This window comes from Coregonus clupeaformis, chromosome 21, assembly GCF_020615455.1.
Source record: "Coregonus clupeaformis isolate EN_2021a chromosome 21, ASM2061545v1, whole genome shotgun sequence".
NCBI lineage: Eukaryota > Metazoa > Chordata > Actinopteri > Salmoniformes > Salmonidae > Coregonus > Coregonus clupeaformis.
This window is the reverse complement of record NC_059212.1, coordinates 2,640,190-2,664,661: the sequence shown is the minus strand read 5'-3', so window position 1 is coordinate 2,664,661 and position 24,472 is coordinate 2,640,190. Positions and strand designations below refer to the sequence as shown.

At 41.4% G+C, this 24,472-nt stretch overlaps 1 protein-coding gene across 1 annotated transcript in view; it reads left to right on the top strand.

Moving 5' to 3' along the window:
- The window catches only part of myo10 (myosin X), a 326,310-nt gene that overhangs the window by 123,359 nt on the left and 178,479 nt on the right, over positions 1–24,472 (top strand). The window contains exon 3 of the mRNA XM_045206170.1: positions 4,386–4,544. Coding sequence (XP_045062105.1) covers positions 4,386–4,544 — 159 coding nt within the window. The remainder of the gene's footprint in view (positions 1–4,385; positions 4,545–24,472) is intronic.

The following is a 24,472-nucleotide window of genomic DNA, read 5'->3' as shown; positions in this document are numbered from 1 at the left end:
GAGGTCAGCGCTCTGTGCAGGCCAGTCAAGTTCTTCCACACCGATCTCGACAAACCATTTATATATGGACCTCGCTTTGTGCACGGGGGCATTGTCATGCTGAAACAGGAAAGGGCCTTCCCCAAACTGTTGCCACAAAGTTGGAAGCACAGAATCGTCTAGAATGTAATTGTATGCTATAGCGTTAAGATTTCCCTTCACTGGAACTAAGGGCGTTCTCTTGGCATCCGTTGGATGTGATTCATCCTCCAGAGAACATGTTTCCACTGCTCCAAAGACCAATGGCGGCAAGCTTTACACCACTCCAGCCGACGCTTGGCATTGCGCATGGTGATGTTAGGCTTGTTGAGGCTGCTCAGCCATGGAAACCCATTTCATGAAGCTCCCGATAAACAGTTATTGTGTTGACGTTGCTTCCAGAGGCAGTTTGGAACTCGGTAGTGAGTGTTGCAACCGAGGACAGACGATTTTTTAACACGCTTCAGGTCCCGTTCTGTGAGCTTGTGTGGCCTACCACTTTGCAGCTGAGATGTTGTTGCTCCTAGACATTTCCTGACTTGTTGGAAAGGTGGCATCCACGTTGAAAGTCACTGAGCTCTTCAGTAAGGCCATTCTACTGCCAATGTTTGTCTATGAAGATTGCATGGCTGTGTGCTCGATTTTATATACCTGTCAGCAACGGGTGTGGCTGAAATAGCTGAATCCACTAATTTGTAGGGGTGTCCACATACTTTTGTATTTGTGTATATATACAGTTGAAGTCGGAAGTTTACATACACCTTAGCCAAATGCATTTAAACTCAGTTTTTCACAATTCCTGACATTTAATCCTAGTAAAAATTGTCTTAGGTCAGTTAGGATGACCACTTTATTTTAAGAATGTGAAATGTCAGAATAATAGCATAGAGAATTATTTATTTCAGCTTTTATTTCTTTCATCACATTCCCAGTGGGTCAGAAGTTTACATTCACCCAATTAGTATTTGGTAGCATTGTCTTTAAATTGTTTAACTTGGGTCAAACGTTTTGGGTAGCGTTCCACAAGCTTCCCATAATAAGTTGGGTGAATTTTGGCCCATTCCTCCTGACAGAGCTGGTGTAACTGAGTCAGGTTTGTAGGCCTACTTGCTCGCACACACTTTTTCAGTTCTGCCCACAAATGTTCTATAGGATTGAGGTCAGGGCTTTGTGATGGCCACTCCAATACCTTGACTTTGTTGACCTTAAGCCATTTTGCCACAACTTTGGAAGAATGCTTGGGGTCATTGTCCATTTGGAAGACCCATTTGCGACCAAGCTTTAACTTCCTGACTGATGTCTTGAGATGTTGCTTCAATATATCCGCATAATTTTCCTTCTTCATTATGCCATCTATTTTGTGAAGTGCACCAGTCCCTCCTGCAGAAAAGCACCCCCACAGCATGATGCTGCCACCCCCGTGATTCACGGTTGGGATGGTGTTCTTCGGCTTGCAAGCATCCCACTTTTTCCTCCAAACATATCGATGGTCATTATGGCCAAACAGTTTTATTTTTGTTTCATCAGACCAGAGGACATTTCTCCAGAAAGTACAATCTTTGTCCCCATGTGCAGTTGCAAACCGTAGTCTAGCTTTTTTATGGCGGTTTTGGAGCAGTGGCTTCTTCCTTGCTGAGCGGTCTTTCAGGTTATGTCGATGTAGGACTCATTTTACTGTGGATATAGATACTTTTGTACCTGTTTCCTCCAGCATCTTCACAAGGTCCTTTGCTGTTGTTCTGGGATTGATTTGCACTTTTCACACCAAAGTACGTTCATCTCTAGGAGACAGAACGCGTCTCTTTCCTGAGCGGTATGACGGCTGCGTGGTCCCATGGTGTTTATACTTGCATACTATTGTTTGTCCAGATGAACGTGGTACCTTCAAGCATTTGGAAATTGCTCCCAAGGATGAACCAGACTTGTTGAGTCTACTTTTTTTTTCTGAGGTCTTGGCTGATTTCTTTTTATTTTCCCATGACGTCAAGCAAAGAGGCACTGAGTTTGAAGGTAGGCCTTGAAATACATCCACAGGTAGACCTCCAATTGACTCAAATGATGTCAATTAGCCTATCAGAAGCTTCTAAAGGCAATACATAATTTTCATAAAAGCTGTTTAAAGGCACAGTCAACTTAGTGTATGTAAACTTCTGACCCACTGGAATTGTGATACAGTGAATTATAAGTGAAATAATCTGTCTGTAAACAATTGTTGGAAAAATTACTTGTCTCATGCACAAAGTAGATGTCCTAACCAACTTGCCAAAACTATAGTTTGTTAACAAGAAATGTGTGGAGTGGTTGAAAAACGAGTTTTAATGACTCCAACCTAAGTGTGTGTAAACTTCCGACTTCAACTGTATATATATTATTCTTGTTTTATTTGGAATGTACATTTTTCTTGATTGTGAAAATGTTTGTACTCAGGTCACCATTGTATATGTGACCCTGGTCTCAATTGGGCTGACCTGAATTAATAAATAAAAATTATAATAAAAAATAAAAAAACTGATAAATAAAATAGTTTTTCCTGAGTGTACTTTTAACAGAGCTGAGATTTACTTCGAAGTGCAGAGTGTAGCAATACGAGTGAAATCAATCATTGACCCACACATGGTGGGGTAGCAGAAAGATCGAAATGCCATGAACCAAGAAGTTGTGAGTTCAAATCCTAGGTGAGGACATGTTGAATTATAATGACTGTTTAAATGAACATGCAAAATGTAATCATACGTGTCAAATATGTAAGTTGAAAATGATTTATATTGAAAGCACTGTTGTGTGTGTGGGTGTCCCTGACCTTGCCAACAGACAAAGAGCTGTGAATGGATCAGTGGTTCACCAGTCAGGGCCTTGATGGGCTTTGCAACAGTAACGAGTGGTGATGTGTAATGAAGCACATATTTTGGGAGGGAGAATGTTTCTTTAGGGCCATCAGGCGACATCCTAAAAACGTCTTTATGGACATCCCCGGAACAAGTTGGGAACTAGACAAAAACCTCCAGGGGACCATGGCAGAAAGTTCTATGTTTTAAACGTCCTTGGTCACCGAAATGTTCTTCCAACGTTCCAATAAAACATTGAAGCATTAATATCTTATATTCCGAGGATTTGGCAACCATTTGCTGTGTATGTTTGGTGTGACGTTGATTTAATATTCTCCTAACGCATGTAAAACCAATATATGTTATTTTCCAAATCACGTGAAAATGTATCTGATGATTTATGCATACATAACATTGGATGGTGCCCTCATTGATCGTGTCCCCACTTATAAATATCTAGGCATCTGGATTGATTATAGGCTTTCCTTCCAAAATCATGTTGATGAGTTAGTTAAGAAGTTAATAATTAAAATGGGCTTCTTTTATAGGAATAGGTCATGCCCTTCCTTAAATAGCAGAAAACAAATCATTCAGTTTACATTTATTCCGGTCTTATACTATGGTGATATCGTCTATATGAATGCAGCTGCCACTGTATTGAAGCCACTGGACGCAGTTTATCATAGTGCATTATGCTTTATTACGGGTGATAGTTTCAGCACACATCACTGCACTCTGTATCAGAAAGTAGGCTGGCCCTCTTTGAAGTCTTGTAGATCGCTGCATTGCATGCTTTTGGTTTATAAAGCCGTATTGCATAAACTACCTCCGTACCTAACTTCTCTGTTAACCTACAGAAATACAAGCTATCAGACACGTCTCAGGGATGGCCAACTGGAGATCCCTTCGATCTCGACAGAGTTAGGTTAGCCTTTAGCTATTTTCTACCTTGCTTGTGGAATGGTCTACAGAGTTTGCTGAAATTGGTTGAATTCGTGCCTCTGAGGCAGGTCAGACGGCTGTGTGAGGACCTTTTTAAGGAAGAATGTGTTTGTTTCTTATGATTCTATGCTTGATCTTTTTTTGTGTGTGTGTGTTTTTGCTTGCTTATATATTTTGTATGTTATCTATGTATTTTTACTATGTTTTGTAACTTTCCCCAGGCCATTGCTGTACATGACAATGTATTCTCAGTCAACTCACCTCGCAAAATAAGGAATAAATATATAAAGACAAAATTAAATCATGTTTCAAAATATTTTCACCCATTTGGTGACTTCAATAGAACCATATGACATGAAGTCAATCGTGAACAAGTATTCAGGTCATTATTGGGCCCCGTGTAGCTCAGTTGGTAGAGCATGGCGTTTGCAACGCCAGGGTTGTGGGTTTGATTCCCACGGGGGGCAGTATGAAAAATGTATGCACTCACTAACTGTAAGTCGCTCTGGATAAGAGCGTCTGCTAAAATGACTAAAATGGAAAAAAGAGCATGTTCAGTGAACTGTCCACTCACAACCTACCCTCTGTGTTTTGAACCAGGTGTACACCTACAAGCAGAATGCCCTCAACAGACAGAAAGTGCAGCCCATGCACCTCAGCAGCTCAGGGGGAGTGGAGGATATGGCCACCCTGGAAGACCTTCACGACGGGGCCATCTTGCACAACCTGTACCTCCGCTACCAGCAGAGGAACATTTATGTGAGTAATTCATATTAGAATAATACTAAGGCACTCCTCAGTTTGTGCAAATCAAAGTACCTTATTATCTTGATCACAAAGACAGTTAAAACCACAAATGTATGCATTAACAACGCTGCTATGCCTTCTTCAGAGTGTGTGAAATCTATGTGAGTACTTACGAAGCCTTGTAAAGTATTAACATTATTATTATTATTATTATTATTATTATTATTATTATTATTATTATTAACACACTTGACCTTATGGTGAGAGTAAGAATAAAAGAGAATGAAAGCCCCATATTTTAGTTAATCAAAGATACATAGATTTGTTATTGATTGATACACACATTTACCTCTGTAGCTTATATTGTGGTAACATTTACAAATCAGTCAGACAATATTTCAAGTGAAGTAGACCAGAACGTTCATAAGATTCAAGTTTAATGTTCTGAAATAACTTCATATAGTATATTCCCAGCCTCTAAAGTAGTCCATAAGTCATCTCACTGTGACATGGCGCTAAAACAGTCAGGATGAAAAGCAATGAGGAACTTTAATGTCACATCGGACCATTTCAGAAAATCAAGAGTTATTTTGTTCATCAGAATGAATGAATTACCTATATGGTCCATATTTCGAGATGACTGCATCAAAATATAAATACAGTAAAGGCTATAGGTCTATATACTGTATTTCAATCATATTGTAATCCATTTAATGTTCTATTTTGCTAATTGTAGGCTACTGTAATTTACCTAAATATTTTTATTGATGTGCAAATCTGTGATTTAGTGTATTATTATTGGGTAAGCTGCATCAATATTTGTGGTAATATCTTTCTAGGAGCTGATATGAGCTGAAATCCATTTCACTGGCCAAAAGATTTGAGCTACAATCTTTAAGCCTTTGTCTGGGGTCAAATGTATCCATAAATGTTATAGGGGTCTACCGTCCTCCCTCAGCTAACCTTTGTGCTCGAGGAGTTAACTAGTTTGTTGTCTTCTTTTACTAAATCAGACGATATTATCCTGGGTGACCTAAATTATGATTGGGAAATGCAGGCTTCAGACAATCTAAAAGACTTGTAATGATCTAAACCTAACCCAGCTGGTGACTAAACCTACACGGCCCAACCGTAAAGATCCTTCAAAGTCAACTCTGATTGATTTTATTTTAAAGAATACTTCAGATAAATATGTTCCTAGTGGGGTTTCTCCACTGGATTTTAGTGACCATTACCCAGTTGTCTGTGTCAAAGATGTGAAAATGCATTACTAACCTCGTGTCATCACTAAGAGGAACTTTAAAAACTTTAGTGAACAGGCTTTTTTACTTGATCTTTATTTTAGTGACCTTGATTGTATTACAGCTATCCCTGAACCTGATTTACCTTTGAGCATTTTTGCAGTTGTCTTGTTGTGGATAAGCATGCTCCCTTCAAAAAATTAAGGGTTAAAGGGAGATCGAATGCCTGGTACACTCCGGAATGATCAGAAGTCATTCATAAAAGAGATGATGCTTAGGTCAAGGCCAGGAACACAGGCAAGCTTTTTTTACCCCTTTTTCTCCCCAATTGGTAGTTACAGTCATATCCCATCGCTGCAACTCCCATACAGACTCAGAATAGGCCAAGAGCCACACGTCCTCCAAAACACAACCATGCCACTGCTTTTTGACACACTGCTCGCTTAACCCAGAAGCCAGCTGCACCAATGTGTCAGAGGAAACACTGTACAACTGAAGTTAGCATGCATGCCCGCCACAAGGAGTTGCTAGAGCGCGATGGGACAAGGACATCCCTGCAGGCCAAACCCTCACAACGCTTGGCCAATTGTGCGCCGCCTCATGGGTCTCAAGGTCACAGCCTGCTGCAACACAGCCTGGGATCGAACCCGGGTCTGTAGTGACACCTCTTGCACTGCAATGCAGTGCCTTAGACCGCTGTGCCACTTGAGAGGCCTTACTGTCAAGCTTTTAAGCAATTGATGAATCATTGTGTAAGACAAGGCTAAATTATTATGTAACAGCATTTTCGGATTGTAATGGGAACCCGGCTAAATTCTGGGAAATTGTCAAATCCCTGAAGGGTTCTACTTCCTCCTCACTTCCACAACAAATTAATTCAGGGACTGGCCTCATAACGGAACATCATTTTATTTCAGAAGACTATCTTCTAAACATATTCACAATAATATTGGGCTGGATGCTGATAGGGGAAACTTGCTGAATGATTAGAGAAGTGACAGTCAAAGATTTTATTTTAGGCTATTTACAGAAAAAGAAATCCACAGGGGCCGACCAATTGTATCCTGGTCTGCTTAAGTGTGCAGCGTCCATAATTTTTTGCTCAATTTAACATTGTAATCAGGAAATATTCCAAAAGTATGGAAATCAGCTCTTGTGCTGCCACTCCATAATGGCAGGGATAGAAGTGATCTTAATAATTATCGCCCCATTTCAAGGCTTCCTTGTCTAGCTAAGATTCTTGAATCATTGGTAAATGTACAACAGGGTTTAGGCCTGGGCATAGCACTATTACAGCAACCACTTTAGTTGTTAATTATCTTGTCAATGCTTTAGACACTAAAATGAAATGTGACTTGTTTCAGGAAACTAGGCGTATGTCGCGCGTCAGTACTGCACAGGAGCGCCATTTGAACGTAAACTTTTTTAAAGTACTTTAATAACAAACGTGTATGCCATCTGTAAATACAAATAAAATGGTTAAATTAGGAGCCTAGTTGGTTTAGCCACGGAAAAAGACAGAAACCTTCCCGCTAGCCATGATTGGCTGAGATAATGAGTGGGCTGGACATGCCGAGAGATGAGTTCAGATTTGTCTGCCATGTAGCTCGCAGTCAGGATGCTCTCGATGGTGCAGCTGTAGAACTTTTTGAGGATCTGAGGACCTATGCCAAATCTTTTCAGTCTCCTGAGAGGGAATAGGCTTTGTCGTTCCCTCTTCATGACTGTCTTGGTGTGTTATGACCATGATAGTTTGTTGGTGATGTGGACAACAAGGAACTTGAAGCTCTCAACCTGTTCCACTACAGCCCCGTCGATGAGAATGGGGGCATGCTCAGTCCTCTTTTTTTTCCAGTAGTCCACAATCATCTCCTATGTCTTGATCACATTGAGGGAGAGGTTGTTATCCTGGCACCACACGGCCAGGTCTCTGACCTCCTCCTTATAGGCTGTCTCATCATTTTCGGTGATCAGGCCTACCACTGTTGTGTCGTCGGCAAACTTAATGATGGTGTTGGAGTCGTGCCTAGCCATGCAGTCATAGGTGAACACGGAATACATGAGGGGACTGAGCATGCACCCCTGAGGGGCACCCGTGTTGAGGATCAGCGTGGCAGATGTGTTGTTACCTACCCTTACCACCTGGGGGCGGCCCGTCAGGAAGTCCAGGATCCAGTTGCAGAGGGAGGTGTTCAGTCCCAGGGTCCTTAGCTTAGTGATGAGCTTTGAGGGCACTATGGTGTTGAACGCTGAGCTGTAGTCAATGAATAGCATTCTCACGTAGGTGTTCCTCTTGTCCAGGTGGGAAAGGGCAGTGTGGCGTGCAATAGAGATTGCGTCATCTGTGGATCTGTTGGGGCGGTATGCAAATTGGAGTGGGTCTATGGTTTCTGGGATAATGGTGTTGATGTGAGCCATGATCAGCCTTTCAAAGCACTTCATGGCTACAGACTACAGTCGGTAGTCATTTAGGCAGGTTATCTTAGTGTTCTTGGGCACAGGGACTATGGTGGTCTGCTTGAAACATGTTGGTATTACAGACTCAGTCAGGGACATGTTGAAAATGACAGTGAAGACACTTGCCAGTTGGTCAGCGCATGCTCGGAGTACACGTCCTGGTAATTCATCTGGCCCTGCGGCCTTGTGAATGTTGACCTGCTTAATTTTTTTTACATTTTAGTCATTTAGCAGATGCTCTTATCCAGAGCGGCTTACAGTTAGTGAGTGCATAAATTTTTCATACTGGAAAAAGTCATACTCACATCGGCTACAGAGAGCGTGATCACATAGTCATCCGGAAGAGCTGATGCTCTCATGCATGCTTCAGTGTTGCTTGCCTCGATGTGAGCATAGAAGTGATTTAGCTCGTCTGGTAGACTTGTGTCACTGGGCAGCTCGCGGCTGTGCTTCCCTTTGTAGTCTGTAATAGTTTTCAAGCCCTGCCACATCCGACGAGCGTCAGAGCCGGTGTAGTACGATTCAATCTTAGTCCTGTATTGACTCTTTGCATGTTTGATGGTTCGTTGATGAAGCCAGTGACTGATGTGGTGTACTCCTCAATGCTATCGGAAGAATCCCGGAACATATTCCAGTCTGTGCTAGCAAAACAGTCCTGAAGCTTAGCATCTGCGTCATCTGACCACTTCCTTATAAACCGAGTCACTGGTGCTTCCTGCTTAGGGTTTGCTTATAAGCAGAAATCAGTAGGATAGAGTTATGGTCAGATTTGCCAAATGGAGGGCGAGGGAGAGCTTTGTACGCATCTCTGTGTGTGGAGTAAAGGTGGTCTAGAGTTTTTTTCCCTCTGGTTGCACATTTAACATGCTGGTAGAAATGAGGTAGAATGGATTTAAGTTTCCCTGCATTAAAGTCCCCAGCCACTAGGAGCGCTGCCTATCGATGAGCGTTTTCCTGTTTACTTATGGCCTTATACAGCTCATTGAGTGCAATCTTAATGCCTGCGTCAATTTGTGGTGGTAAATAGACAGCTACGAAAAATATAGATGAAAACTCTCTTGGTAAACAGTGTGGTCTACAGCTTATCATGAGATACTCTACCTCAGGCGAGCAAAACCTTGAGACTTCCTCTGTGGTCCCGTTCTGTGAGCTTGTGTAGCCTAACACTTCGCTGCTGAGCCGTTGTTGCCCCTAGACGTTTCCACTTCACAATAACAGCACTTACAGTTGACAGGGCAGCTCTAGCAGGGCAGAAATGTTATGAACTGACTTGTTGGAAAGGTGGCATCCTATGATAGTGCCTCATCTTCAGGAAGGCCATTCTACTGCCAATGTTTGTCTATGGAGATTGCATGGCTGTGTGCTCAATTTTATACACAGCAATTGATGTGGCTGAAATAGCTAAATCCACTTATTTGAATGCGTGTCCACATATTTTTGTATTTACATTGCCTCCGGAAAGTATTCAGACCCCTTGACTTTTCCCACATTTTGTTACATTACAGCCATATCTAAAATTCAATACATCAAAAAAATCCTCAGCAATCTACACACAATACCCCATAATGACAAAGCGAAAACAGGTTTTTAGACATTTTTGCAAATGTATTAAAATAAAAAAACAGAAATACCTTATTTACATAAGTATTCAGACTCTTTGCTATGAGACTCGAAATTGAGCTCAGGTGAATCCTGTTTCCATTGATCATCCTTGAGATGTTTCTACAACTTGATTGGAGTCCACGTGTGGTAAATTCAATTGATTGGACATGATTTGGAAAGGCACACACCTGTCTATATAAGGTCCCACAGTTGACAGTGCATGTCAGAGCAAAAACCAAGCCATGAAGTCGAAGGAATTGTCCGTAGAGCTCCGAGGCAGGATTGTGTCGAGCCATAGATCTGGGGAAGGGTACCAAAAAATGTCTGCAGCATTGAAGGTCCCCAAGAACACAGTGGCCTCCATCATTCTTAAATGGAAGTTTGGACCCACCAAGACTCTTCCTAGAGCTGGCCGCCTGGCCAAACTGAGCAATCGGTGGAGAAAAAATTGTTTGACCAGATACAATGCTATTTTACAGTAAACAAATTGACAACAAACTTTCAGCATGCTTATAAAGAAGGACATTCAACAAGCACAGCACTTACACAAATGACTGATGATTGGCTGAGAGAAATTGATGATAAAAATATTGTGGGGGCTGTTTTTTTTAGACTTCAGTATGGTTTTTGACATTATCGATCATAGTCTGCTGCTGGAAAAATGTATATGTTATAGCTTTACTCCACCTGCTATATTGTGGATACAAAGGTACCTGTCTAACAGAACACAGAGGGTGTTCTTTAATGGAAGCCTCTCCAACATAATCCAGGTAGAATTAGGAATTCCCCAGGGCAACTGTCTAGGCCCATTACTTTTTTTCAATCTTTACTAATGACATGCCACTGGCTTTGAGTAAAGCCAGAGTGTCTATGTATGTGGATGACTCAACACTATACATGTCAGCTACTACAGCGACTGAAATGACTGCAACACTTAACAAAGAGTTGCAGTTAGTTTCAGAGTGGGTGGCAAGTAATAAGTTAGTCCTAAATATTTCAAAAACTAGAAGCATTGTATTTGGGACAAATCATTCACTAATCCCTAAACCTCAACTAAATCTTGTAATAAATAATGTGGAAATTGAGCAAGTTGAGGTGACTAAACTGCTTGGAGTAACCCTGGATTGTAAACTGTCATGGTCAAAATATGTTGATACAACAGTAGGTAAGATGGGGAGAAATCTGTCCATAATAAAGCGCTGCTCTGCCTTCTTGACAACACTGTCAACACAGATAGCTAATATTAATAATATGCATGTCAATCTCTCATGGCTCAAAGTGGAGGAGAGATTGACTTCATCACATCTTGTTTTTGTAAGAGGTGTTGACAAGCTGAATGCACTGAGCTGTCTGTTTAAACTATTAGCACACAGCTCGGACCCCCGTGCATACCCCACAAGACATGCCACCAGAGGTCTCTTCACAATCCCCAAGTCCAGAACAGACTATGGGAGGTGCACAGTACTACATAGAGCCATGACTACATGGAACTCTATTCCACATCAGGTAGGTGATGCAAGCAGTAGAATCAGATTTAAAAAAACAGATAAAAATACACCTTATGGAACAGCGGGGACTGTCAAGAGACAAACACACAGGTACAGACACATGCATAACTACACGGGCGCTAGCACACACACTCTACACACACATACATTGTAATATCGTTGTATAGTGGTATCATACATTTTGTGTTGTGGATATGTGGTGATGTGACATTGTTATATGATGTACTGTTTTATATTTTGTTTTATGTGTAATATGTGTCTTAATGTGTTTGGACCCCAGGAAGAGTAGCTGCTGCCTTGGCAGCAGCTAATGGGGATCCCTAATAAAATACAAAATAATGTATTTCAGAATGTATTTTGAAATACATTAAATACTTTCGCCAATGCATTTAACATACATTTATAAATACATTTTGATATACATTCAGTAATAAATGTTGGAATGTATTTAAATGTTTTTTTTTTTCTCTAATGTAAATACGTCATTTGGCCAGTTTTAAATATTTAACATTTATCAAAAAATATATATGAATTGTATTTTTTTTCTCCATATGGGATGGTCACTTGCATTGATTTTTGCACAAAGAAAACAGTAGAGAGATGGATTCAGGTTTGCTCTTAAAACTTTTGAAAGGTTCCAAGATAACCAGGGTTTGAATTTGAAGTCGAAATGGATGTCTTGATTGCGTATGTCTTCACACCCCAGAGTTAATACCTGGTGAAAGAACCTTTGGCATTAATTACAGCTGCAAATCATTTTGAAAAAGATTCTGGTGTGTCTTTGGCATTGGCGTTGGGCCAATAACCAAAAGGTTGCTGGTTTGAATCCCCGAGCCTGTCATGATTTAACTGGATTTGAACCCAAATGCAGACAACTACACCGAGCCAGAGAAGGTTTAACAGGTTTATTTACAAAGTTCCATTTGTCCAGGTTTCCAATAATAGGGGAAGAGCAAGTCCAGGTTTACAGGGAGGGTAACAGATCCAGGTTCAGAGCAGGTGTGGTACCGTAATGTCCTAGTGTCCGTGGTGAGTCCAAAAGGGAGGTCCGGTAGTGGAAAGCAGGATGGTGGTGGCAGGAGTGAAGCGGAGGCAGGAGTCAGGTTCCAATAATCTGTGGCACAGGAGAAAAGTAACTAGAACAGGCCAAAAACACAAAGAGCGAAAACAAACAGGTTGAGTCGGCAGCGAGACTAACATGGTCGTCTTGACTATGATCTGACGATGAGTGGCAAGTTTGACCGGGTCTTAAAGGCTGAGGTGATTATGGTGAATGAGCTGCAGCTGGAACCCTGACTCCCGCACACCAGACTTCACTCCTGCAATCAAGGACAGACAGAGGGGAGGGGGAGAGCATAGAGAGAGCTACCTAGCAGCAGTAGGCCTAACAGAGCCAACTAGGTGAAGAATCGGTCAATGTGCCCTTGAGCAAGGCACTTAACCCTAGTTGCTCTGGATAAGAGCGTCTGCTACAGTAAATTACACTAATTTAAATTATGCTGCCACCACAATACTTGAAAATACAGACGTTTCACAACATTTTATTCACGCGACATTACTGTCCTGTATGACAAAGTAAAAAGAAGGAAGCCTGTGTAAAAATTTTTTGTTCAAATCATCCATTATGTTTGCAACTAGGCCCTTAATTAGTACTGCAAGACAACATGTTACAATAAAAACTTCAGGTTTGGGTCAAATCCAATACAACACATCACAGAGTGAAACCCTCTGTATTGTCATGTAATGTGGTGGCAGCATTATGTTATGGGTATGCTTGTCACCGGCAGGGACTGGGTAGTTTGTCAGGATTAAAATAAATATGAAAGGAGCAAAGCCCAGGTAAAATGTTAGAGGAAAACCTGCCTCAGTCTTCTGAAGACTTAACCCTAGGATAGTGACACACCAGAATGGTTTTTCTAGAGGTGTTGAGTGTTCTCGAGGGGTCCAGTCTCAGTCCTGACTTTAAATCTGCTTGAAAATCTGAGACAAGGTTTGAATATTGATGTCTATTAATGATTCCCAACCAAATTTACTGAGCTTATAAAAAAGGGTTCCAAAGGGGTTCTTCAAAGGGTTCTCCTATGGGGACAGCCGAAGAACCCTTTTAGGTTCTAGATAGCACCTTTATTTCTAAGAGTGTAAGTGTTGTGCAGAGTTGGTAGAATCTTATTCAAAATTATTTACAGCTGTAATTGCTGGCAAAGGTGATTCCACCAAATATACACTCTAGGGTGTGAAGACATATGCAATCAAGACAACTTCGTTTTAATTATTTTTATTAAAGCTGCACTGCGTAACTATGTGTAACAAGTGTTTTTGGAGACCCCTCTGGCAGAAATGCGGTATTTTTCTAGATTTCCCAGAAACCCCCGCTCTCATATGTAGTCGGCTGGGAATGACGTAGTACATCAACATCCTCTGTGAACAGCGGCTGTGGGAAAATCGAGACTGAATGTGATAACAGCTACGGACAAGATTGAAAAGAAGATAAATCGATTCCATTCTGCAATGTCTTCAGAATAGGTAACATACACTGGGTAAAATTCTTAGTTTTTATATTTCATAAAAAGTATTAATGTTATTTGCGAGAATGGTAGGATTATTAGGTACATTGTAATAATGTTATGAATTTCTCTGCCTGGAAAAATATTAGCTAGCTAGATAGCATTCTGACGAAAGCTAGCAAGCTAGCTAGCTAAATTGGTACATTAGCTTGCTATCACACTTGCAATGCATTTTGACTATCATAGCTCTGCATTCACGGAACATTACTTTGGCTTTTGCATGCATTGGTAGTCCTTTGCCCTTCTGACAATACTACTGGGTATGGCCCCTTGGATTCTCAAGAGCTATGATAGTCCTTAGCTAGCTAGCTAGCTAGCTACCTAGTTAGACTAGCTTGCAAGCTAATTAGCTAGATTTTTTTTTAAACAGACCTTTCTGAAATAGACAAGCTGTGATAATGATAAATGTGCACCAATGTTAAACAAATTGGTATGAGTATGATGTAGCCTAATCATACAGAACACATTCAATTTAATGTAATATTAATCAAGAACAACTAGCTAACTAGCTACTAGCTACTGCATTTTATTTTGTATCTACAAGTGATTATTTCATTAGCTACATTGGTTATTAAAATGTTGTGTATTGATTGTAGAAGTGTGATACTCGACCCTTCTGCATGAAAACCATGTGCTGAACTTTACAATACATTCCTAACAGTATTGTGTTTTTTTCTCTAGGATTCAGTTTTGAAGAGCCGCAGTCCTCATTCGGGGGAAGCTATTCCAGGACCTCCAGACAGAGTACAGCCCACCTGGTGCACCTGCCTGAATTGCCGGGAGATGGCCACTGACCTTGAGAGGAAGTGGTCAGGGCCTGGACCAAAAGTATTTGGCCACATATTTGTTGAACATCTCATTCCAAAATTATGGCATTAATATGGAGTTGGTCCCCCCTTTGCCGCTATAACAACCTCCACTCTTCTGGGAGGGCTTTCCACTAGATGTTGGAACATTCCTGCGGGGACTAATTCATCCCAAAGGTGTTCGATGGGGTTGAGGTCAGGGCTCTGTGCAGGCCAGTCAAGTTCTTCCACACCGATCTCGACAAACCATTTCTGTATGGACCTCGCTTTGTGCACGCGGACATTGTCATGCTGAAACAGGAAAGGGCCTTCCCCAAACTGTTGCCACAAAGTTGGAAGCACAGAATCGTCTAGAACGTCATTGTAGGTTGTAGCATTAAGATTTCCCTTTACTGGAACTAAGAGGCCTAGACCGAACCATGAAAAACAGCCCCTGACCATTATTCCTCCTCCACCAAACTTTACAGTTGGCACTATGCATTGGGGCTGGTAGCGTTCTCCTGGCATCCGCCAAACCCAGATTAGTCCGTCAGACTGCCAGATGGTGAAGCGTGATTCATCACTCCAGAGAACGCGTTTCCACTGCTCCAGAGTCCAATGGCGGCAAGCTTTACACAACTTGAGCCGACACTTGGCATTGCGCATGTTGATCTTGGAAACCCATTTCATGAAGCTCCCGACGAACAGTTATTGTGCTGACGTTGCTTCCAGAGGCAGTTTGGAACTCGGTAGTAAGTGTTGCAACCGAGGACAGATGATTTTTACACGCTACGCGCTTCAGCACTTTTTAACGTTAGTTTAACGTTCACCCATTTTAACGTTCAATCTAACAGTAACTGAATGCCTCGATGCCTGTCTGCCTGATTTATATAGCAAGCCTCGGCCACGTGTCTGTAGGAGCGATCCATTTTCGTGAATGTGGTCATGTACGTAATAAACTGCCAGATGAGTGTATATCCATAATGGAATGTTCGTATCCTGTATATTTGACTGTGATATGTGGTTGTAAGTCGCTCTGGATAAGAGCATCTACTAAATGACTAAAATGTCAAATGTAAATATTTTACTAACATACCCCTTGCACAGTTGTCACATTTTGCTGCCTCACAATTAAATCTACAGATCTACACAACCTGCTCCACATTTTCAAAGTGAAAGAAAAAGTATATAACATTTTCTTAATTAAAGCTGCATTATGTAATTTTATGTTCAAAGCTCCAATAAGTTGCTAGTGGTCATCCAATGTGATACAACAGTAACAATATTGAGCCTCTAGCCTGCCTGAAAACAGCTGTATTTTCGTGCTGCGCATAGGGGTAAGTAGAAGTTGCCCTTAACAACTGATAAAGGGTTAGATATATTTTGTATTTACCTAATGGTGAAAGTTAGGATTGGGGGGGTAGGTAATCTGATCCTAGATGTGCTGTTAAAGGCCCTACCTCATAGCCACCATGTGGGCCTTAAATATACACACATCCAAAGTACTACAACATTTCCACGACTACCGGGTTGACCGGGTTATGTAACACTAAAAGGTGCAGCCGCTGAAGTTTTTGTTCATGATGGCAGAGGTTCAGCCTGTCTTGGACTTACCCATTTTCAAACAAATGTCCCTCTTAAATCAGGCATTCGACCAGGTCTACTCTGAATCGGGTCCTTGTTTTGTCAGCCAAGAGCAATAGATTGCATAGTGGGAGGGAGAGTGACAAGGGCATTAGTTTGTTTGCTTTGACGCTCATTTTTAGAGGCTGGTATTCGGGTGGTATTCTCAGTGGAAGCTTGGCTGGTGACACAGTGGTCGTGGCTATAGCCAAGCTAAGAAGACAACCTTACGTTTTCCATCCCCTGATGCTAGTTAGTGTGTTAGATTTGGAGCAAATAAAAAGCATGAACTGGCGCACACCCAGAGAAAATTATTTAGTGTAGAGGTCCTGAAGACCTGGGAGTTTATATATAGAGAGTGTGCGACTCTATTTATGTATTTATATAGCTTTGGAGCAAAACCACAGAGAGAACTGTACAACAATTATTTTACCTGAAGACCCAGACCATAAGGCTACATTTGTTAGATGTCATGTAAAAGGTTTTCTTTGTCTTTTTCACTCAAATCATGAGGGATAAGTCATGAGATAAAGTAAATGAAATGTCTAAAGTGGAACCTAACAGTAGCAAGAGACAACTCGCCTCATAGTCGAGTAGATACTGTAGATGCAATTTACAGATATCAAGGCCAAGAGTGAGGATTGGGATCCATTATCAAAGATATGGAAGGGTCCTTCATGGCAACACAATTGAAGTTAAGTTATTTCCTAATTCAATTGATAAACGCATGATGACCACCTATGATTTTGTCTAGAAAATTGAAGAAGATTACTGGAAAATGAAACAGTCATATGACAAGATTAAGGAAGTAGCTCGGGCAAATTCTTTGATATTGTTGTTGTGGCAAAGGTTTATTTTGCTCATGTGAAGAACTACACTACATTATCAAAAGTATGTGGACACCTGCTTGTTGAACATCTAATTCCAAAATCATGGGCATTAATATGGAGTTGGTCCCCACTTTGCTCCTATAACAGCCTCCACTCTTCTGGGAAGGCTTTCCACTAGATGTTGGAACATTGCAGCGGGGTCATGCTTCCATTCAGCCACAAGAGCATTAGTGAGGTCGGGCACTGATGTTGGGCAAATTAGGCCTGGCTCACAGTCAACGTTCCAATTCATCCCAAAGGTGTTCGATGGGGTTGAGGTCAGGGCTCTGTGCAGGCCAGTCAAGTTCTTTCACACTATCTCGACAAACCATTTCTGTACGGACCTCGCTTTGTGCACGGGTGCATTGTCATGCTGAAACAGGAAAGGGCCTTCCCCAAATGGTTGCCACAAAGTTGGAAGCACAGAATCGTCTAGAATGTAATTGTAAGCTGTAGCGTTAAGATGTCCCTTCACTGGAACTAAGGGGCCTAGACCAAACCATGAAAAACAGCCCCAGACTATTATTCCTCCTTCACCAAACCTTACAGTTGGCACTATCTATTGGGTAGGTAGCGTTCTCCTGGCATACGCCTAACCCATCTTCATCCATTGGTTCAATGGCGGAGAGCTTTACTCCACTCCAGCCGATGCTTGACATTGCACATGGTGATCTTAGGCTTCTGTGCGGCTGCTTGGCCATGGAAACCCATTTCATGACGCTCCCGACGAACAGTTCTTGTGCTGACGTTGCTTCCAGAGGCAATCTGGAACTCGTTAGTGAGTGTTGCACTCGGCAGTCCCGTTCTGTGAGCTTGTGTGGCCTACTACTTCTCAGCTGAGCTGTTTTTGCTCCTAGACTTTTCCACTTCACAATAACAGCACTTACAGTTGACCGGGCAGCTCTAGCAGGGCAGACATTTTACGAACTGACTTGTTGGAAAGGTGGCATCCTATGATGGTACCACGTTGAAAGTCACTGAGGTCTTAAGTAAGGACATTCTACTGCCAATGTTTGTCTATGGAGATTGCATGGCTGTGTGCTCGATTTTATACACCTGTCAGCAACGGGTGTGGCTGAAATAGCCGAATCCACTAATTTGAATGGGTGTTCACATACTTATGTGTATATAGTGCATCTGAAAAGTAGATATCTTATACTCTGCATGAGATACATTTGGTTCCTCACCTTTGAAAGACCTTTTGGTCTTTGTGTTATGGTTATTTTCCTGTCATACCATTCACTTTCCCCACTTGAAAGCCATAGACAGGACAAGGTAACCATGCCTTTACAAACATCAAGAACAACTTGTGTTTCACTGTGAAGTAAGGCAGCCATTTCATATTTTCAAATCAGAAGTAGTTTCCAGGCTTTAGATACATATTTCTCAGCATTATTAGTTGTCCCCTCTTTTACCAATGACCATCCCATCTCCCCTAGTCTATCCTCTCATTTTCCCTGTGCCACTTTTCTGGTAAAACAGTCATTTAGGGCCGAGATGGGACAGCCATAGTAGGCATGATAAATTGATTGGATCATTTTAACCATACGGGACTGTTCAAACATGATTATCGTAACGAGATGGCATTTGTCAAAGGTTACAATGGCTAATATGTGGGGATGACGACACAAGGCTCCCTTTGTCTCACGCTTGTTTTGCATGAGGAAAATGCGGGGTCAGATTCAATCATTAGTGTAGACAGAAACCTAGACGGGAATGTTGCAACTATTTGTCCTACATTTGACTCTTTTCATGTATGACTGCATTCCATAGGTTGTTTCTCTGAAATATACTGATTAATCCCAAAAGGTTCCTTTGTTTGGTCATTGTCTAAGCAGAAACGCTTGTTGTGATGGACAATGTATGGCCCTGTACTGTACAGTATATAAGCATACAATATCCTCTGCTAAGAGGTCTGGACCTTTATGGCACAGGGTTATTGGTTCAAGCCCCATTCCACCTGATCCCCATCTATCGCCACACTAGTTTCTAATTTTGATTCACCATATAGACGTTACTTTACTTTATGGGCGAGTTTCCCCCACACTGATTTAAGCCTAGTCCTGGACAATGGAGAATCTCCATTAAAATTGCTTTTTAGTCTAAGACTACGCTTAATCTGTGTCTTTGAAAACGCCCCTATTACATTTATATGATAAGGACATACACATTTATCAACATTTCTGTAAATGTGTCAGATTTAGCCAAACAGATCATTTTAAACTGTTATCCTTGTATACGTATAGAGCTCTTACCTTTATCACCATCTGACATTTAAACCATCTTAATCCACATATCCCCTAAAAAGGGATGATTTAGTGCCACTGAGCTTCATATGGACAGCCAGAAGCTCAAAATGTTGTCTGTGTTGTATTCCAAAGAGGCCACTGAACATTCTTACACTCCCGTGTTAAAACCGCTCAGTGAACGATATCCCAAATCCCTGCTTTTCAGACAGATGTCTGTCCTGGGTGCTGTTGAACCAGAATCTTAATGGTCAGTTCCAAGAAGAGGTCTTACAGACCAGGGCCTGAAATTTATCTCATGCTATTTTGGCACTATTTGTCATGAGCTTTTTTCTCCAGTGATAACTGAGTAAGTAGCTAAGTATAGTCTTTACACCTAACATGATAATATAGCAGAAGCTTTGAGTTGCTCAGACCCTGGGCATATTTATAGTGAATGTAGGCTGACTGGTGTTATTATGCTCCAAATGTAGCCGAAGCGCTCTCCGCAGGGGTTAAAGTTCTCTGTCACTGCAACGGATCTCCGTCATATGGATTCTGGAGAGGTCATTTTTGGGATCAGTGTAGATCTGCAATAGAAATTCAAGTTGCGAGAGCCAGAGGGAGGGAAACACGTATTCTGACAAGCAGTCAATGCACAACAATTCTTAATGCAATTGCGTAACAAACACTTTTGAAAGCAGTTTTGGCCTTTGTTAAAAAATACGGAGATCCCAGCTTTCCATTGCTTCCACGTTTATTTCTCTACTCCTACAATTGCGCTCGTGACATCATTTTACAAATGCAGTTACAACCTGAGTTTCAAGCATGGTTTAGGCACAGCTGCACAACATAGCTCTTAAAGGGGCAATGGTGTATTAAAATGGCAATGACATACTTTGTAATAAAAAACCCAAAAAGTGAATTTATATTTATTCATAATAATAATAATAATTAATAATAATAACAACAATCAGGATGCTGTGTCCAATGGGGTAAATGCAGATGGACAAACCCCATTCTTCAGCCTATGTATTTATAGCCACTATGCTGCATCAGTTGGGCTACAGGTGATAATGCTTATTGCTAATGGCACATCTGACAATATAGGCCATGCATAGGCTATATTTAAACATAAATATTACCAATATGTTACTGGGCTCATTTCTGGAGGTGGAAATTATATTTGGGATGGTGTCCGCATAATTTTATTTCCATTCATTTTGGAGTAGAATGTCCTTTTAAAAAGTCACCAGAACTGAACTTCTCAGTCCTTCTACATACAAATTCTACCGGTGAGGACCCCGGACCCCCTAAGCAAGGAGACTGGAATTGTTCAAACTCACAGTTTAATACATTTACAAAAATTATCCTCTTTCCCTAAAAGCATGATGGTCATGACTTTTTTACATGAAAGGGGAGGTTAACTTGTCCCCAGACAATCAATCTGAGATTAAGTTTCAGTCATGGGATTTTTTTTGCTTTAACCCCTGGCTCTCCGTCATTGAGGTAAACTGAGCAAGCCAGACCTAGCATAGAGCTATGTCACTGGTTAAATTGAGAACTTAACTCAATGGACTTAAATGGACAATGTAGCCCAAATGCTAAATCAATGGAGTAGTTGAGAATGTCAAACTAACTAACTGTGGCTCTCTCATAGTTTAGCCATGTCGCTAGCTCATTGCATAACCTCAAGTGCTTCAACATAGCTTCAAAGAGAGAAACTAGCCTCATTGCTAATTAGCCGTAGCATTAACACTCCTATACAGTAAGTTCAATTGAGAATGTTAGCCTCAGTGGCACTAGCTCACAGGAGTTTGATTGAGAATGCAGCCTTAGTTCTCAGGCTTTGATTGTAACCAGCTGTGCTGTTGAGTGGTTCCCTCACTCTTCTTCTATGGAGATTCCAATGTTAACCCCCACCTCTCTCTCTCTCTCTCTCTCTCTCGCTCTCATCCTCCCACTCTCTCTTTCCCCCTCTCTCTATCCTCTCCCCACATCAGACATTCACAGCAGGGCATTGGTCAAACAGGAGACTTCATTTCATACCAAAACATTTTTCCAAGCTTTGGGACGGATGCATTAAGTGTATATTTTTTTTGTACAACATACACACAGGCACACAGACAGTTTGTTTTTGTACTGTATATGTACATTACATTTGTGTAGAGGTTACTTGCCAACTTCAGTGTGTGTGTGTGTGTGTGTGTGTGTGTGCGTGTGCGTGTGCGTGTGCGTGTGCGTGTGCGTGTGCAGACTGTATGTTCACGCTTTGATTTATTTTCTTTTGTAAGATGTGGAACGGCAGGTAATACCTTTTTCAGTCACAGTTTAGGCTCCATTCTAGTGGTCACGTTTCAGAACCCAGCTGCTTACATTTAGGGAATATATACGACTATCGTCATTGTTTACCCTCTGGCGGATAGTTCACGTATCCCTAATACGGTAGACCCATCCAACTCAGTTCAGCCACAATCATCTTCTATAGTAAGCTATCCGTCTGCGGCTCACATGTCACACCACCTTTCCACATCCTAAGCAAATATTGATTTTTCATAGCCGCCCTAGTTGGCTCCAAACTTCAGGTGTGGCATTGGCCAGGATTACCAAGCACTTCAGCACAGCGTTGGGGTCAATTCAAATTCAGGTTAGTCAATTCAGGAAGAATTTAAAAAAAAATTTAAAAAGTAAAACATTTGAAATAAATAGCTTATTCTCTTCAGTTTCCTCTGAGAGTGCGACCATTTTACTCGAATATGAGCCTAAATATTTTGCTGTGCGACCTGGAATTTTTATTTAGGAGCACCAGTGCGCCTACAAAAATGAAGGATTCTAACTTGAATACCTAAAATATTTTTCATTGTGCTCCTAAATTTCTTTGTGTGCGCCTACATTTTTCAAAAAGGTCAGCGTAGACCCCTGTTATGTCTCTATAACTCAAACGTTCGATCATCTCCCTTAGACTTCAAAGCATATTTTGCATGCATGTTTAAGTTCTGAACAAATTTATCATGTTAAGGTTTGGCCCATTGTGAGGCCCTACCTTCAGTATGAAACTTGTATGCACTCACTCGCTCTGGATAAGAGCGTCTGCTAAATGACTAAAATGTATACAGTGGGGGAAAAAAGTATTTAGTCAGCCACCAATTGTGCAAGTTCTCCCACTTAAAAAGATGAGAGAGGCCTGTAATTTTCATCATAGGTACACGTCAACTATGACTGACAAATTGAGGAAAAAAAATCCAGAAAATCACATTGTAGGATTTTTAATGAATTTATTTGCAAATTATGGTGGAAAATAAGTATTTGGTCACCTACAAACAAGCAAGATTTCTGGCTCTCACAGACCTGTAACTTCTTCTTTAAGAGGCTCCTCTGTCCTCCACTCGTTACCTGTATTAATGGCACCTGTTTGAACTTGTTATCAGTATAAACGCCACCTGTCCACAACCTCAAACAGTCACACTCCAAACTCCACTATGGCCAAGACCAAAGAGCTGTCAAAGGACACCAGAAACAAAATTATAGACCTGCACCAGGCTGGGAAGACTGAATCTGCAATAGGTAAGCAGCTTGGTTTGAAGAAATCAACTGTGGGAGCAATTATTAGGAAATGGAAGACATACAAGACCACTGATAATCTCCCTCGATCTGGGGCTCCACACAAGATCTCACCCAGTGGGGTCAAAATGATTACAAGAACGGTGAGCAAAAATCCCAGAACCACACGGGGGGACCTAGTGAATGACCTGCAGAGAGCTGGGACCAAAGTAACAAAGCCTACCATCAGTAACACACTACGCTGCCAGGGACTCAAATCCTGCAGTGCCAGACGTGTCCCCCTGCTTAAGCCAGTACATGTCCAGGCCCGTCTGAAGTTTGCTAGAGTGCATTTGGATGATCCAGAAGAGGATTGGGAGAATGTCATATGGTCAGATGAAACCAAAATAGAACTTTTTGGTCAAAATTCAACTCGTTGTGTTTGGAGGACAAAGAATGCTGAGTTGCCTCCAAAGAACACCATACCTACTGTGAAGCATGGGGGTGGAAACATCATGCTTTGGGGCTGTTTTTCTGCAAAGGGACCAGGACGACTGATCCGTGTAAAGGAAAGAATGAATGGGGCCATGTATTTTGAGATTTTGAGTGAAAACCTCCTTCCATCAGCAAGGGCATTGAAGATGAAACGTGGCTGGGTCTTTCAGCATGACAATGATCCCAAACACACCGCCCGGGCAACGAAGGAGTGGCTTCGTAAGAAGCATTTCAAGGTCCTGGAGTGGCCTAGCCAGTCTCCAGATCTCAACCCCATAGAAAATATTTGGAGGGAGTTGAAAGTCTGTGTTGCCCAGCGACAGCCCCAAAACATCACTGCTCTAGAGGAGATCTGCATGGAGGAATGGGCCAAAATACCAGCAACAGTGTGTGAAAACCTTGTGAAGACTTACAGAAAACGTTTGACCTGTGTCATTGCCAACAAAGGGTATATAACAAAGTATTGAGAAACTTTTGTTATTGACCAAATACTTATTTTCCACCATAATTTGCAAACAAATTCATTAAAAATCCTACAATGTGATTTTCTGGAGAAAAAAAATCTCATTTTGTCTGTCATAGTTGATGTGTACCTATGATGAAAATTACAGGCCTCTCATCTTTTTAAGTGGGAGAACTTGCACAATTGGTGGCTGACTAAATACTTTTTTTCCCCACTGTACTTTTTTTTATGTCAATCACATTAGTCTTTGACTGACGACTAACGTTCTGTGTCTCCTCCCTTATCACAAGGGTAAACATTTCTGTATGAGCACACACTCACTTACAGACTTACACGCATACACACACTCATTTTCCCAATCAGACATCTGTCTCCCATTTTAAACAAAGACTAAAATCCCCAGCGAGAGATTCCCAGATTCCTTAAAAGAAAGCACCAGTCTTTCTGTGCTGTATGAATGCTTATTTTAACAAGTCTCCATGTCTATGCTAGGCCTGTGATAGATGCAACTGCCAGCTGCCACACTTGTGTAATTTCAAAAGCACTTGCCTCCAATGGCGTGAACAAA